This window comes from Papio anubis, chromosome 7 (assembly GCF_008728515.1).
Source record: "Papio anubis isolate 15944 chromosome 7, Panubis1.0, whole genome shotgun sequence".
Lineage (NCBI taxonomy): Eukaryota > Metazoa > Chordata > Mammalia > Primates > Cercopithecidae > Papio > Papio anubis.
In genome coordinates this window covers 156,193,852-156,211,005 of record NC_044982.1, presented here as the reverse complement: position 1 = coordinate 156,211,005, position 17,154 = coordinate 156,193,852, and the positions used below count along the sequence as shown (strand labels likewise).

At 44.9% G+C, this 17,154-nt stretch overlaps 1 protein-coding gene across 1 annotated transcript in view; it reads left to right on the top strand.

Moving 5' to 3' along the window:
• Positions 1-17,154, top strand: part of OTUD7A (OTU deubiquitinase 7A) — a 373,417-nt gene that overhangs the window by 314,362 nt on the left and 41,901 nt on the right. The window contains 3 exon segments of the mRNA XM_017960482.3: positions 6,481-6,582; positions 9,339-9,466; positions 10,229-10,341. Coding sequence (XP_017815971.2) covers positions 6,481-6,582; positions 9,339-9,466; positions 10,229-10,341 — 343 coding nt within the window.

The window sequence follows — 17,154 nt, the reverse complement described above, 5'->3', positions numbered from 1 at the left end:
GTTCCCCGTACTCCCTGACGGCTGCCCAGAGCACTAGCAGCTGAGATCAATGCAGAGGATGAACGAGGCTGCCCACTTGAGGGTCAAATGTGTCAGGTTTCCAGGTGTTACAGCCATTCTGTTTAGTTTTATGCCTTTGTAAGCAAAGATCTTGCCATTTTATTTTACTTTGTGGCAACCCAGTTTTACTATATCCCAGCCTGGTTGTTATACACACTTTTTAAAAGTCAAGTGAGACAGGTTGCTATTACACAGCCTAGAGAAAAAGAAGGGACTAAGTAACTGCATGTTTTTTCCAATGATGTCCACAACAGTCCATCCAGTAGTACTGTCAATTGAGGCTCTTACTTGCATTTCTCAGTTAGCTTTAGTAAGGTGACTTGTAGTTGATAAGAATATGCCAATTAGTTAGCATGAGCATTAACATCTTCATATAATAAATAAATGTCTACTTAACTTTGTAGTGTTAATTTTAATACATGCTTTTGTTTAGAATTAAGGGCACAGTTATTTTTTATCAGTAATGCCACTTCTTACAATGGAATCACTGAATCTTAACCAAAAAGCACTGAAGAGTCGATAGAGATTCAGTTTAAACAAATAACCAACAAGTTTTGTTATATTAAACTTTATTAATATCGCAACACATTAGGCAATAACTCTGACTCTAAAATAAATATACTTCTGAGAGCCTTAATTTTCAAGCATTATTTGCAATCTTTATCCTTCATATTTCATTATTTCTATTCTGATAGCAACACCTTTTACTAAAATTGGATTTTTTTATTTGTACAAATTTATGGGGTACATTTGAAATTTTGTTACATGTATATAATGTGTAGTGATTGAGTCAGGGTGTTCATCACCTGAGTACAATGCGTTTTTGTTAAGCAGAATCACCCTATTCTGCTATCAAACATTAAATGTATTTCCTCTATCTTACTGTATGTTTGTACCCTTTAACCCACTTCTCTTCATCCTCCCTCATCACTCACCTTTCCCAGTCTCTGGTATCTGTCTTTGCACTCTCTACCTCTATGTGATCAAATTTCTAGCTCCCACATATATTTCAGAACATGCAATATTTGTCTTTTTGTGCCTGATTTATTTCACTTAGGGTAATGACCTCCAGTTTCATCCATGTTGCTGCAATGAATGACATCATTCTTGTTAATAGCTGAATGGTATTCTCCTGTGTATTTACACCACGTTTTCTTTAGCCATTGACAGATGGAATGTAGAAATGTAGAACACGTTCTGCTTCTTCAATTGTTCAAATCCTATTAATATTTCTCTCTTTTTTAAAGAATTTTTTATTAAAATACTGTTACAACTCCTTGGAAATATCTGTTATAAACATTCTCATTTGATTGAAGTTCCCAAATTGTTGAAGGCCCTAAGGAGGTGCATGTTATATTTCATCCTCCAAATAAAAACATACATATATATGTCACTATAAGTTTCACATAACATTAGAAACTTGATACAACCATTCATAAACTTGAAGCAATTTTTAAACAATTTTAATATTATCCAAGAAGTAACATGTAAGATGACATTTGTGTCACCTGCCTAACATGTAAGACACCATCATTAGATGAGCCAGGCTATTTATCCTTTCCATAGCCATATTCTTTTGAAAAGCAGCCATGAGTGCAGGTGCACCTGTCATCAGGTTGGATAGAGTCTCCTGTGGCCATCAGCCTGGAGATTACCTTTGTCTCTCTTCTGTGCTGTTCACCCATTTCCCTCCTGTTTCCTGTATTTCTCTGGTTTTGGTTTCCACCATCATTTTGTGGTGTACATTCTCCTGAAGCTTCCTGAGAAAGAGTGAATGAAGATGTCTTGACATGGGTTCACTAGAAAACAAAACCCAAGGTAACTCCCAATGGCTATTTATTTCAGAGACACAATCCCAGATGTGTTAGCAACTAGTTTTATTGAGAAATAAGGCTGCTGTGAATTTCTTGTGTTAGTCTTATGTTTTCACTTCCCTTGGGTAAATATTCATGAGTGGAATTGCTGGGTCATATGGTAAAGGTAGGTAGTAGTCATTTCACACTGCCATAAAAATACTGCCTCAGACTGGGTAATTTACAAACAAAAGGGGTTTAATTGACTCACAGTTCAGCATAGCTGGGGAGGTCTCAGAAAACTTACAATCGTGGTGGAGGAGGAAGGGGAAGTAGGCACCTTCTTTACAAGGCAGCGGGAGAGAGAAAGCACAGGGGAAACTGCCACTGTTAAAACCATCAGATCTCATGCGAACTCACTCACTATCATGAGAACAGCATGGGGGAAACCGCCCCCATGATTTAATCACCTACCACCTTCCCTTGACACATGGGCATTACAATTCAGGATGAGATTTGGGTGACGACACAGAGCCAAACCATATCAGAGTATGTTGAATGGTATCAGAAATTGCCAAAAGTTTTTCTAATTGTGCCATTTTACAATCCCAACAGCAAAGTATAAAAACTCCAGTTGCTCCATGGCCCCTTGGACATCTGTGCTAGTATGTAAAATGCAACTGACCCTTGAACAGCACAGGTTTGAACTGCAGAGGTCCACTTCCACTTATATGTGGATTTCTTTCAACCAAATGAGGATCAAAATTACAGTATTCACAGGATGCAAAATCCATGTATATGGAGGGCCAACTTCTCATATATACAACTTCCACAGAGCCAACTATCAGACTTCAGTATACACAGATTTTGGGATATGTCAGAAGGGGAAGGGTCCCAGAACCAATCCTCTGCAGATACTGGGGGATGACTGCACCATTGATTTGTGTATATTGATCTTGTATGCTGTGACCTTAAAAATTGCTTATTCGCTGTGTTTTTTTGTAGCTTTCTTATGATTTTCTGTGTGAACTATCATGTTCTCTACTAAGAAGAATAGTGTTATTTCTTCCTTTCGGATTTGCGAATACAGATTTTATTTCTTTCTCTTGACTTATTTCACTAGCTAGGACTTTTCATACTATGTTGAATAGCAGTGGAGAGAGGGGGCATCCTTGTCTTTTTCCCAGTCTTAGACGTAAAGCATTCAGTCTTTCACCATTAGGTATGATGTTAGCTATATGTTTGTGTAGATTTTTTAAATCAAGTTATGGAGATCCCCCCATTCCTAGTTTTATGGGAATTTTTAATTATGAGTGAGTACTGAATTTTGTCAAATGCTTTTTCTGCATTCATGATATGATTATGTGATTTTTCTTCTGTAGCCCATTAATATGGTGAATTATATTGATTGATTTTCAAATATTAAACCATCCTTGCATCCCTTGGTCATGGTATATAGTTCTTTGTATATGTCACTGTGTTCTACTTGTTCATATTTTCTTATGAATTTTGCATCATATTCATGAGAGGTGTTACTCTGCATTTTTCTCTTTTTGTAGTTTCTTTCTTTGGTTTTGGTATCAGGGTAATGTTGGCTATTTTCTGGAGGAGCTTGTATAATGTTGGTTGTTGTTAAGTATACCTCTTGGTATAACCTTTTTGGGAATTGTTCTAGTTATTACATTATATACGCATACTTTATCAAAGTCTATTGGTATTGACATTTTACTACTATTGGTGAAGCATATAAACCTTACCTGCCTTTTTGCTTCTTTATTCTCTACCATTTATAATAAAATTGTTTTAAATATTTATTCAACATACATTGAAACATATAAACAGATAGGCAATGTCATAATTTTTGCTTTAACCATCAGACATAATTTAGAAATCTCAAGAGGAGAAGGAAAGTCTACTATATTTGCCCATATTTTTGTTCTTTCCATGTTCTTCGTTCTTTATATGCCAAAATGTCTTCTTTTATCATTTCCTTTCTGCCTAGAGAACTTCCTTTAGCCATTTATTTAAGGTAGGTTTGCTAGGAACAAAATCTCCTAGTTTTACTTCATCTGAAAATATATCTGTCTCTTGCTTATTACTGAAGAATATTTTTGCTAGCTTTAGAATTCTGGGCTGACAGTTATTTTCTTTCAGCACTTAAAAAATGTTATCCTGGGTGGGCGTGGTGGCTCAAGCCTATAATTCCAGCACTTTGGGAGGCCAAGGCAGTCAGATCACTTGAGGTCAGGAGTTCGAGACTAGCCTGGCCAACATGGTAAAACCCCATCTCTACTAAAAATACCAAAAATTAGCCAAGTTTGGTGGTGCATCTCTGTGTCCCAGCTACTTGGGAGGCTGAGGCAGGAAAATCACTTGGGTTGAACCCAAGAGGCAGAGGTTGCAGTAAGCTGAGATTGCACCACTGCACTCTAGCCTGGGTGACAGAGCAAGACTCTGTCTCAAAAAATAAAAATGTGATCCTGTTTCCTTCTGGCCTACATGGTAGCTAATGAGAAATCCACTGTCTTTAAAATTGTTTTTCCCATATAAGTAAGGCGTTTCTCCTTGGCAGTTTTTAAGGTTTCTTTCTTTGTCTTTAGGTTTTAGAAGTTTGACTATGATATTTTGGCATGAGTTTCTATGGGTTGTTTTCCGTTCAGGGTTTGCTGAGCTTCTTGAATCTGTATGTTTGTTTGTTCATTTGCAAAAATTGGGAACTTTTTAGTGATTATTTCTTTGAGTACTTTTTTAGCTGTATCCTATTTCTCCTCTTCTACAGGACTCCAGACTTTTGTCGCAGTCCCACATGTTCCTGAGTTGTGTTCTGTACATGTGTGTTTTTTTTTTTAAGTCTAATTTTTCTCTATTATTCCAATTGGGTAATTTCTATGTTCTACCTTTATATTACACTGATTCTTATTCTCTTCTCTCCATTCTGCTTTTCAGCACATCCATTGAGTTTTTAAAATCAGATTTGTATTTTTCAGTCCCTATTATATCTTCCCATATTTTTATTCTTTATTTGGCTCTGTTTTGTATCTTCTATTGTTTTGGTAAGACTTTCTATGTCTTTACTACATTTTCTGTTTTTTCATTTGTCTTAGGTATGTTTGTAATTGCTTGTTGAAGTATTCTTAGGATGACTACTTTTAAATCCCAGTCAGATAACTCTAACATCTATCATCTCAGTTTTCATATTTTTTCTTGTTCTATTTGAAATCTTCCTGGTTCTTGGTATAAGTGATTTTTTTTTTAATTTAAGAGGGTATATATTGGGTATTAAGTTATAGGACTCTGGGTCTTACTTAAATCTTGTGTTTTAGCAGACCTCCTGACGCCACTCTGGTAGGTTCAGGGGGCCATTGCCTGACAACTGCCAGAGGGTGATTGAAGTATAGGTTCCCCCTCTGCCCCTGTTGATACCTGGGGAATGGGCTTGGTACTTCTTGGCAGGGGTACTCCCTAGCTGAGAGGAGGTGGAGATTCTCATTACAGCCAGATGAGTGTGAAAATCCAGGCTCCCTATGTGTCCTCTGAAGATAGAGGGCAAGGTGCTTACTACCACCCAGTAGGGTTGAGGTCTTAGCATTGAACTCAGCCTTCTCTGACACTCCCCAGGCAATGGAGCAGGCAGTGATGAGCACCTTGTTACAGCCTGGTGAGGGTGGAAGTCTAGGCTTCCCACTAGACCTTTGCTGGCAGGGGCGGTAATCGGTCTGTAATTTTTTCTGCAGTATTTGGCTGGAATAGAAGAGGAAATGTCTAAGCAGCTACTGTCTTGCTAAGCTGCCCCTTTCCTGGTATTCTGTCTAGAGAGAGCATGCTTTTTCTTTTCTGTCTTCTTTCTGTTTTTTTGTTTGGTTGTTTTGGTGGTTTTTTTTTTTTTGGTTTTTTTTGTGTGTGTGTGGTCTGCTCTCATTGGTGTTTCTAGGTTCCAGCTTCTACAGTATCTAGTCTGGGATATGTGAGGCAAAAAGAAACTCCAGGGAACCCACCATTATGTCATTCCTCAAGTCTCAGGATCCTAGCTAGTCTGCCACTTCTTCTCCAATTTTCAGAGTCTTCTAATATGATTTTATACATAATTTTCAGGGCTTTTCATTGTACTTAGTAAGAGGAATAGGAAAAAGTACATCTGCTCTATCTTCTCTGAAGTAGAAGTCTCTAAATGTAAATGTTCATGAAATTTAACATGACTACACCTACATAGCTATAATGGTTTTGATGAATCAAATGAAATATGAACTATACTTTCAAAGGTATGAGTGCATCAAAAAACCTAGATGGCAAAAGGAAAAAATAGCTTTCAGGAGGGAAAGCTGTATTCAAGGAAATGACAGAGAAATTTTTTATCTTGTGTAAAATATGTTTCCAGATTCAAGGAGAGAAGGTACTGGTCTTGAGTTTCCTAATGCTCATGCTAATTGATGGGAGGATTTGGCCACTTCTTGTCTTCAAAGGGAAAAGAAATCTGTATTTTATTTGAGGAGAGAAGTAGCCATACTGTTCCCCCTTTCTACTGAAACCTGTGGAAAATCTATCCCTGATGTTTGTGCCTCCTTAGCAAACACCCCCAATGGCCCCTGCCTTTTCTGGGATCCTGTTCTAAAGTGAGCTTCTGTTCCAGGTCGCCTGAACTGGTGGTCCACTGTGTGCACAAGCTGTAAACGGCTTCTTCCTCTGGCCACGACAGGGGATGGGAACTGCCTTTTACATGCCGCCTCACTGGGTAAGCTCTGCAGCACAGACAGAGGGTAGCCAGGCTCCAGGCCTGCGCAAGGAAAGACATATGCTATTGAAGGAAAGACATACATACGCTAAACAGAGTCACCCATGTCACTGTCATCTGGGAAAGTCCCCAGGAGGTAGAGCTAACAATCCTGGCCCTTCTTGTCAAGTAGCTTGCAGTTGGTAGAGAGACAGAATACACATAAGAAAAGACCTGGCGTGAGAGAAGGAGGCCTTAAGCATAGCCACAGGGATGGGACTTAGAGACTATTGCCTGGTACAAATAAAAAGGACTTCCTGGAGGAGGTGGGATCTTTACTGAAACTTGAAGAACTTCAGAGACTAGAAGAGGACATTGCAGGCAGGGAGACCCCGCAGATAAAGCATAAAGGCAGGAATGGACAGGGTGTTTGGAGGTAGGGGTGAACAAGGTACGGCTGGAGCAGGAAGTTTTGGGAGCAGCGCATGAGGCTGAGTAAATGAGGATCCACTATGTTGACAGCAGTCAACAATTGGCCTGGACTAATGGAAACAGACGTAGGTACTGCTCAGATAAATCACAGGGGAGTCGGCGTACTCAGAATATACCGCACAGAGATCAGCAGCCTCGTCCAACAGAGACATGAGCTTCCCAATCACACAAAGCCACACTACACAGAAATATTTGGATAATTGAGGATCATCATCCACTTTCTGGAACCTCAGTTATCCCTTTAGGCCCAGCGTTAGATGCACAAGGCCGAATCCATTTTGATAGGTGAGTCTGGGTTTGCACCAGGGACCATCAGGGCTGGTCGCTCCCTACCCGCTCTGGAGGATAGCACCTCTCCAAAACACATGACCCTCACACAGGAATGCGGTCCTTGGTCAAACTCGCATCCCAACAGACGTGGCTTTAACTGGGTGCTGTGACCTCCCTCAAGGGCCAGCCCCTAGACCTCTCTCTCTTTGGACCTGCAGTGAGGCCTAATCAGCAAGAGGTAGGTGAGATAAGACTGTAACGGGCTTCAAGGGAAATACATCAGGGTTTTGGAAGGGTCCCAGAGGAGGATGGAGACCAAGAGCAAGGGCAACATTCCCCAGGCTTGACCTGCAGTGAGGAAAGGCAAGGCACCCACTTACCTGCTTCATCTCCATGTCATTGGAGCACACTCTGCTTGTTGGCATTGCAAAAGTACTCCACATTCACCATGGTGAGAAAATGAAAATCAGTGACCCCCACCCAGCGGCAGCCACTCTTAACAGTCTGGTGGTGTCATCGTCTTCCAATCTTCTGTCTGTTCTTTAGGTGAAATGATGATCTTGCTGTGTTCACAGTCTTGAATCCAACATTTTCCCTTACGACTTGAGAATTTTCCCTGCTGTTATCCTTCAGACAGACGATTTTCAGTAGTTGGGTCATATTTCATCATAGTGGTTAATATTAACTATTCCCCTATTATTGAGCATATTTTGCCTTGTTCTTTGTAAAACCTGGAGAAAGAATCTAAAAGAGTAAATCTCTCATCTGTGTCTAACAGCAGCCTTATTGTGAAGTCTGGATCATGGAAATGCTTTTGTCCCTTGCATATCCAAGGATGCCCAGCCAGTTGAGCCTTTGAAAACATCAGTTCATGTTACTCTCCTGAAAACTCTCCAGAGGCTCACAGCTCCCTTGAGAGCCCCCTTTTCACTCTCCCTCTCCCCTCAATCCCACTCTAGCCATCTTTCCCTCTTGCCTTTTCTCAAGTACTGCCCCCTCCGGGTCTGTCCCTGGCCTTTCGCTGTGCTGGGACAGCAACTTGACTCCTTCCTCCACCCATTTGAGCCTTTGCTCCTATGTCTCCATTCATGCCACAGCAAACCTGCCTGCCTCACCTCTCCTCGTGGAGCTGCCACCCTCAACATCGTACACTCTGTGCCAACCTCATGGCTGCCTCACTTCCCACTTCCCCACAACATGCGCTGCATGAGATTTTAGGAACTTCATGTGTCCCAGTCACTGCCACGCATACTGCCAGCACCTAGAATGAGTGGGTGGGTGGGTGGATGGATGGATGGATGGATGGATGGACTCCCCTGTGCTTTCCCTTGTAGCCAGGGCTGCCCTTCTCTTGAGCGCTTCTCCCACGAGTTGGGGTTCTTGAACACATCTGAGCTGCCAAGAGCACATTCTCAGAGATGGTTCATTTCCCTCTATATCCTCTCAGCACTTGACACAGGGTGAGACCCTCCCGCTGGGAAGCAGGCATTCTCTCGTGGGCCTGGTGTGTGCAGTGGTGTCACTGACACTCTGCTTCTCAGGAAGCTGAGATGCCTCAGGGCTGGAGATGAGGGAAATGGCAGGCCCTGGAGAAGCCAGGATGCTAATGGCCTCCCTCGCCTGGAGCCCTCCATGAGGACACTGGACAGCCTGTCCCTGTCCCCTAGTCAGCCCCCCACCCAAATGTAAGACTTGAATAATGACCATTAGGTCCTCAAAGCAAACCAGCAACATTGAGAGTGGGTTGCCAAGGGCGCCGGAGAGGAAAAGCACTTGATTTTCACCCACTATTATTTTGCTAAGAACAGGATGTGCTGCTTCATTCACCTACTTGCCTTAATGGGAAGCCTCAGGAAGAAGGCTAGAGGGGAATTAACAGAACTGCTGAGTAAGGAGGCTGCTCTGCGTGCAGACAGGAGGCCCTCCCAGTGGGTCATGGTAGTTTGCATCACCTCTGGCTTGTCTTTTCCTCACGTCCTTTCTCTCCTGTGTTCTCCATGGCCTCCTGGCTCCAGGAATGTGGGGGTTTCACGACCGGGACCTGGTGTTACGGAAAGCTCTCTATACCATGATGAGGACGGGAGCCGAGAGGGAGGCCCTGAAGCGGAGGTGGAGGTGGCAGCAGACGCAGCAGAATAAGGAGGTTGGTATCCACTGGCATGGCCGGAGGCCGGGACCCAGGTCAGGTGCCGCCTCAGGCCATGGTCAAGTCCAGAGCATGGTCCCTAGGCCCCAGACTGTCTTATGAGGGGAGGCAGAAACAGTCCCTGGGATCAGGAAAGTCTCCTGCTTTTAAGCCCATGGAGGAAGAGCCTGTTGAAATAGCAGAGTCCTGGCAGATAGCAACTATGCGTCCACTTGTGCTTCCTTAAGGCATGATTATGAAAGCTGCCTACCTTCAATCCCAAAAGCATCCTGGCTTGGATGATGAATTATATATATGGACGCCTGCTGTCAGGTGCAGCCCATGGCTCTAGCCCCTATGTGTGAGGTCAGTCCAAAGGGATTCCCAAGTGTCCCCAAGCATGGTAAACATGAGGACCTTGCTCTTCTAGAAGAATCTGCCTGCTTTCTGACTACAGTTGATCCATTATCCCTTTAAATTTTGTAATGGCCAGCCACAGTTAGGTGCATGCACAGGTTAATGCTCAGTCATCCCCAGCCCCTGAGAATGACCCTTGTTGGTGGGCAGATTCCCAACAGCTCTGGAATTAGAGCTTGGAGCTTTTGAAAATATAGTGTGCATAGCAAAGGTGGCCAAGAGGGTGCAGTTAGTGTAGTTGGTAGCTACCTATAGATGTGCCTGGCCTGGGTCCCAGTGAGGCTGGTCTGGGTTGGGAGGGTGAGAGGAGGAGGGCAGCGCAGCTGTGGCCCACCCCTCTCTGAGCCAGTTCCCCTCTGCCAGTCAGGGCTGGTGTACACGGAGGAGGAATGGGAGCGGGAGTGGACGGAGCTGCTGAAGCTGGCCTCCAGTGAGCCGCGCACACACTTCAGCAAGAACGGCGGCACAGGCGGGGGGTAAGTTCTGCCCCTGCTCTCCCCAGAAGTCACCTCCAGCTCCAGGCCACCCCTACACACAGCATGGGTGGATGGCACGGGGGGAATGTGGGACCCTCGTGCTGTGGAAGACAGAAAGATTCCAGCTTTCCAGCATTAGCTTCAAGACAAGGATGCACAGAAGGACTGTGGGTGATGGCTGGCCCCTGCCGGGTGCTGGTGGAAGGGTACGCAGCCCCCATATGCACTATGCAGGCAGAGGTGAGCTCACATGAGCTGCCTCCAGGCCACTTTCCTTGAACGTTGCTATGCAGAGCAGGTGAGGTGTGCGCCCTCAGGGCACAGCTGGCCTCTGGAGGTCACACGTGATGGTGAGCGTTCCCACACATTGCCATCACGCGGACCTGGCTCTGAAGTTTGGATTTTCTCCCCAACTAATTAATTTGTGGCTTCAAGAAGTCACCCTGAAAGCAGAAGCTCATTAAGCAGAAGCTCATTAAGCTAGCCTGCTGTTTCCCAGATGAGCTCCGTGGATATTATATGTGTTCCCAGCAAAAAGGCTCCACGTCTGTGCATGTTCAGGACTAGCTTGTTCCTACAGAAACACCTTGGATGTTCTAGCGTGGAATGAAGAGTGCGGCCAGACCACCGGGGCAGCCACAGAGCCTTGATCATGGCTTATTCTTCAGTTCGTATTCTCTGGAACCTGAAAGCAAAGGTGTTGCTCCTAGAAAAGGTCTCAGCCAAACATGAGAAAGTGTGAGCAGTAACACCAGGGAGACCCACGGAAGGAGGATTGCATGCAGCTCCAGGCTGCCCTCAGGCTCATGGGCCCTGCAGCGGGCACCTGGGTCCTCATCCACCCACCAAGGCAGGGCCTAGTGCCTCATGGGTCAGCTCTCCCTGGAGGCCCTGGCTGGAAAAGAGGCTCCCACAGAGCTGCAGCAGCAGCGGTGGTGTCTGAGACCATGTTTACAGATGAGATCGTTAGAAACCCACATACGCTGGCACACCCTTCCTCCATGTTTTAAGGCTATGGTATCTCTGTACCAACAGCCTGTCTTGGTAGGACATTTGAGGACAAGCATTCTGAAGTCTCGGTCAACTGGAAAACTGCTCTCTTCCTCTGCACGCCTCCCAGGTCCTGCCTGTGATGGGTCTTAAGCGTTCCTCCACATCGTTTTCACGGTTACCTCTCTCCCTCCTGCCACAGGGCAGATGCCTGATACGTGCTGGCAGACTGGATCCAGTCCAGGTGTCTCTGCCAGGGACAGGGAGGAGTGGGGAAAGACAGCAGCAATGATAACAGTAATCACAGGTGATCATCACATACACGTCTCCTGAGTACCCCCATCCAGGAGGAGCTTCCCCCAAGGTCCCATGGCTGGTGAGCCCATCTGACTCCTAAGGCCACAGCCTGGTCCCCTGCTGCCTGCTCCCTGGGGCCCGAGGGATTCAGATGCTAATGGGGACATAGGGGCCACTTGGTGTCTGTCCCTATCTCCCACAGAATCTGAGTGATCAACTGTAATCTAACAAAAGGATTAGGTCCCTTTAGGAATATCCAAAATGGCCCGGACGTTGTCCCATTTAGTAGGATAGCCTGGTCCCCTCCTCCTGGAAGCCACAGTTCTGGTTGCCACATCACAAAAGAGAAGGAAGAACTCGGGGAATGGCCAGAGAGGAGAAACTAAACAACCAAGGGTGGATGGGAGTGACCCCAACAGAAAAGAATGGAGAGGTGAGGCGGGAAGGTATGGGTGGTGTTGGGGAAACAGAAGGAAGGAGGTGAGCACGGGTCGTGTAGGGTGGAGTGGGGTCAGGGAGACCATAAGAGGGACCCATGCTAGGTCCTCTATCTCCTCCTTTCAAACCCTACCTCACAGGCCTCCAGTACGCCTTCCACAGATTGGAAAACCGAGCCTCAATGGGATTAGATAACTGTTCCAAGACCACCAAAATGATAAATGGAGGAGCCAAAAAGTCAAAATGTGGTCTGATCATTGTAGAGCCTCTTTTGACCAGGCTCCACAGCCCTAACGAAATCCCTCAAATACAGCAGAGTCTGTAGAACCTCAGGCAACACATCAGCCTGCAAATGAAACCACCACTCTGGGCTTCAGATGGTGATGGGAGTGAGGACGCAGCCACCTGGTCCCCACAAAAGCACTGATGCTCAGATCGGAATTCTGTGCCAATGATGCAGGAGGCACTTCTAGGGTTTCAGCAACAGGTGTTTCCAGTGGAGAAAGAAAAAGGAAAAACAAACAAACAAACAAAACACCTCAGAAGAGGACAGAACACATGCAATAGGAATCTATCTAACAGTTGCTTCTGTAGCCAGATGCCTCCTTGGGTTACCTGGAACCTTTGCATGGCCAGTCAAGGAGGGAGGCCTATGGAACCAGGCATAAAATGCACATTTTCCTGGGAATAGGGAGTTTTGGCTGAGTCCCATGGACTGGGGTGATGGGCAGAGAGCGCCTCAGCAAGGCACCGTGCAGCTGTGCAGGACTCGCCAACAGGGTGCTCTAGAGCGGCCAACTGCTCCAAGAATTCACTTGGGGTTCAGAGTCCATAGAGAGGCCTGTGTGTCCAAGCACAGTGTGCTCTGCCTTTTGCCTGTGTCCTCTCTCCCCATGTTGAGCTGAGAGGTGTGGGGCATCATCTGTGGAGCTTGAGAGCGCAGAGACGAGTTTCTGACGCCTGACTGAAGGGCCTGAAGGCAGAAACTGGCAAGCTCAGGGTTCACGGGGCTGTGGCAGGCTGTGCAGGCCAGGACATGGGGCTGTAGGGGATGTAAGGCCAGGGTGCTGCGAGCTGCCCGAGGGCCAGGCATGGATTCAGGGAGGAGGCCCCAAGCAGGCTGGCTTCAGGACTCACCTACGGTGGGGACCACACAGAAGGCCAGCCCCTGAGGCCAGGGCTGAGGGTGGACACAAGCAGTCAGTGAGAGGAGTCACCACCGCAACCCAGGGACCTGAGGACACAGCCCCTCAACTGGCAGAGAGCTCTGAAGACCCACAAAAGCACTTCCTCAGACAGCAGGCCAGAACTGGGACCTCCAGCGAGCCCAGCGGGCCCTGAAGGAAGACAGCAAGAAGGACTTTGCCACTCTCCTGCCCCTCCTCTCTGCCTGTGCTAGCCCCACAGGGGACACAGACGGCAGCCAGAGAAGGGGAGGAAGCAAAGGGTGAAACAGAGAAGCCAGCTGGCAGCTAACCCAATCTTTCAGGAGGCTCAAACTTGGGGCTGATAGCCCCCTGCACAGGAAAGTGACCGGAAGAACCACACAAAATTTCCAGGGTGCCACCCGGGAATAGGAAAGAGCAAGTTAAGGGAGAGCTTGCAGGCATGATGGCGAGAAGAACTAAAGTGGCCTTCTTCGTCCCAGCCTGGGTTTCCCAGAACCTGTTCCCCACGGATGAGGGTAAAGGGGTGCAGTGCGGGCCCTGCGTCCTGCTCTGGGAGCCCCTGCTATGGAGGCAGATGGGGCAGCCTCTGTTCTATTGGTCCTTGACACAGATGATGGCCTGGAGTCATTTTTAAACCTGTTACTTTCCCAGAAAGCGACTATGTCACTTATCTGAAGAGGTCAGAAGGGACCAGAGACCAGGTGTGGGCGTGAGCTAGACCCTCTTCCTCTCACTGTGCCTCCCAGGACTCAGTGGCCAGGCCCTGGCCACGTGGGAGAACCAGGCCTTCCCTAGGGCTTGGGGAGGGGTGAGTGAGATCAGATGGGAATTTGAACAGTGTCACCTACTGAGTCCATGTTATGCGTCAGGCAGTCCCATGAGCTGTCATTATCATCACCAATCACAGATAAGGAGGCTGAGATTCAGAGAATTAGATAATGTATTAGGGTTCTCCAGAGAAACAGAACCAATAAAAGACATATATATAAAGAGATCTAATGTAGGTATTGGCTCACGTGATTATGGTGTCTAAGAATTCCCACGACCTGGCATGTGCCAGCTGGAGACCCAGGAAAGCCAGTGGTGTAGTGCAAAGACCCAAGAGCTGGAGAACTGATGGTGTGGGTCCAGTCTGAATCTGAAGACCTGAGAACCAGGAGTGCCGAGGGCAGAAAGTCCATGTCCCAGCTCAAACAGGTTTGGTTATTCTGTCGTCCTCCACTGTTTTGTTCCCATCCGTGAATAGATCAGATGAGCCCCACCCACATTGGTGAAAGCCATCTGCTTTCTGCTCTCCAGCAATTCAAACGCTAATCTCATCCAAAACGCCCTCGCAGACACACGCAGAAATAACGTTTAACCAGCTATCTAACCATCACAGGTTAGCTTCCAGTGTCCCACAGGCTGAAAGGTACAAAGCCAGAACCTGAACTTAGAACTGACCAAAACATCGAAGCCCACACTCTTGACAAATGCAGACCAGGCATGAGGAGTAGGAATCAACAACTTATCTTGACTATGGTGAAAATAATCATTTTTGTTCTTTAAACTTTTTAAAGAACTACTTATTTGTTTTCTGTTTTATGAGAAGAGTTAAGTGGAAGCTGAGAGGCCAGTTGGATGGACAAAGAGGAAGGGAGAGCAGAGCAAGGGGGGCCTTTGGGGGACCCTCTGGCAGCCCCCGGGGCATCTTCTGTCTAGGTCCTTAACTTTTCTCACATGCTAAGCTCTCTGCTTTCTCTCTGTAGTTGAGTTTCTGAAATTTCACTGACAATGTGTTTGCTGCATTTCTTTTTATTAGCCTTTTTCAGAAGTAGCTAGAATCCCAAGTGATTTCCTAGCACACAGTCTGAGAGTTGTCAATTTCAGTCAATCTTCTGAGGAAAAGCAAGAGGCATTTTTTTCCTGGGAGCTGCCCACACCACAGCCTGGTGCTCCCAGGCCATGGGTTGGCCTTGTGCAGGAAAGGAGGCATTCTTATGTGTATTCCTGAAGGTTCCATGACTTCCACCAGCAGACCAAGCAGAAAGAGCATCTGCTAACGAACGTAAGGTGTCCTCACTCTGCAGATATGGGACCCGGCTCCAATTTTTAAAGACATTTCTCATTGAAAATAAGACCAAAGTTGACTCTCTATCTAGGGATGGTCCTCAAGTAGGAGCCTTCCCTGATCTTCCTGTCTAAAGAATCCACCTTTTATCACTGTACTGATAGGTTTTTTTAAATTATTTTATTATTTATTTAAATATGTTTAGGGGATACAAGCGCAGGTTTCTTACATGCAAATATCGCATTGTGGAAAAGTCTGGGCTTTTAGCGTACCCATTACCCAAGTAGTGCGCATTGTACTCAATAGGTAATTTGTCAGTCCTCACCCCCTCGGACCCTCCGGCCTGTCATAGCCCCCAGTGTCTATTATTCCATTCTGCCTGTCCATTTGTACACATTGTTTAGCCCCCAGCTATAAGTGAGAACAGGCAGTATTTGACTTTCTGTTTCTGAGTTATATCACTGAGGATAATGGCCTCCATATCCATCCATGTTGCTGCAAAAGACAGGATTCCATTCTTTTTTATGGCTGAGTCATATTCCATGGTATACATACACACCACATTTTCTTTATCTAATCCTACATTGATGGACACTTAGGTGGTTTCTATCTCTTTGCCATTGTGAATAGTGTTACAGTAAACACGCAGGTATCTTTTTGATATAATGATTCATTTCCCTTTGGGTATATACCTAGTAGTGGGATTGCTGGATTGAGTGGTAGTTCTGTTTTTAGTTCTTCGAGAAATCTCCACACTGTTTTCCATAAAGGTTGTATGAATGTACATTCCTACCAACAGTATGTGTTCCCTTTTCATCATATTCTCACCAACGTCTATTTTTGTTTTTGTTACATTTGCTTTTGAGGACTTGGTCATAAATTATTTGCCTAGGCCAGTGTCCAAAAGAGTTTTACATAGGTTTCCTTGTAGAATGTTTATAGTTTCAGGTCTTACATTTAGGTCTTTAATCAATCTTGAGTTAATTTTTGTATATGGTGAGAAGTGTGGGTCCAATCTCATTCTTCTGCATATGGCTATGCAATTTTCCCAGCACTAAATGAATAGTGTTATTTCCCCAGTATATATTTTTGTTGGTGGTGTTGAAGATCAGTTGGTTGTAAGTATGTGGCTTCATTTATAGGTTATATATTCTGTTCCGTTGATCTATGTGTCTGTTTTTGTGCCAATACCATACTGTTTTGTTTACTATAACCTTGTAGTACAATTTGAAATTAGATAATGTTATGCCTTCAGCTTTGTTCTTTTTTCTTAGGATTCCTTTGGCTAGTCAGGCTCCTTTTTAGTTCCACATGAAATTTATTGTTTTTTCTAATCCTGTGAAAAATGACATTGGTAACTTGATAGGGATTGTATTGAATCTATAGATTATTGTAATAATATAATGATTTTAATGATGTTAATTCTTCTAATCCATGAGCATGGGATATTTTTCCATTCATTTGTGTCATCTATAATTTTTTTCTTCAGTGTTTTGTAGTCCTCCTTATAGAGATCTTTCACCTCCCTGGTTAAATATATTCCTCGATATTTTTGTAGCTAATATAAATGGGATTGCCTTCTTGATTTAGTCCTCAGCTAGATTGTTACTGGTATATAGAAATACTACTGCTTTCAGTATGTTAATGTATCCTGAAACTTTACTAAACTCGTATATCAAATATAAGAGGTTTTTGGTAGAGTCTTTATAGTTTTCTATTTATAAAATCATATCATCAGCAAACAGGGATGATTTGACTTCTTCTTTTCCACTTTGGATGCCTTTTGTTTGTTTTTCTCTTGCCTGACTGCTCTATGGGGACTTCCAGCACTATGTTGAATAATGGTGAAAGTGGGCATGCTCATCTTGT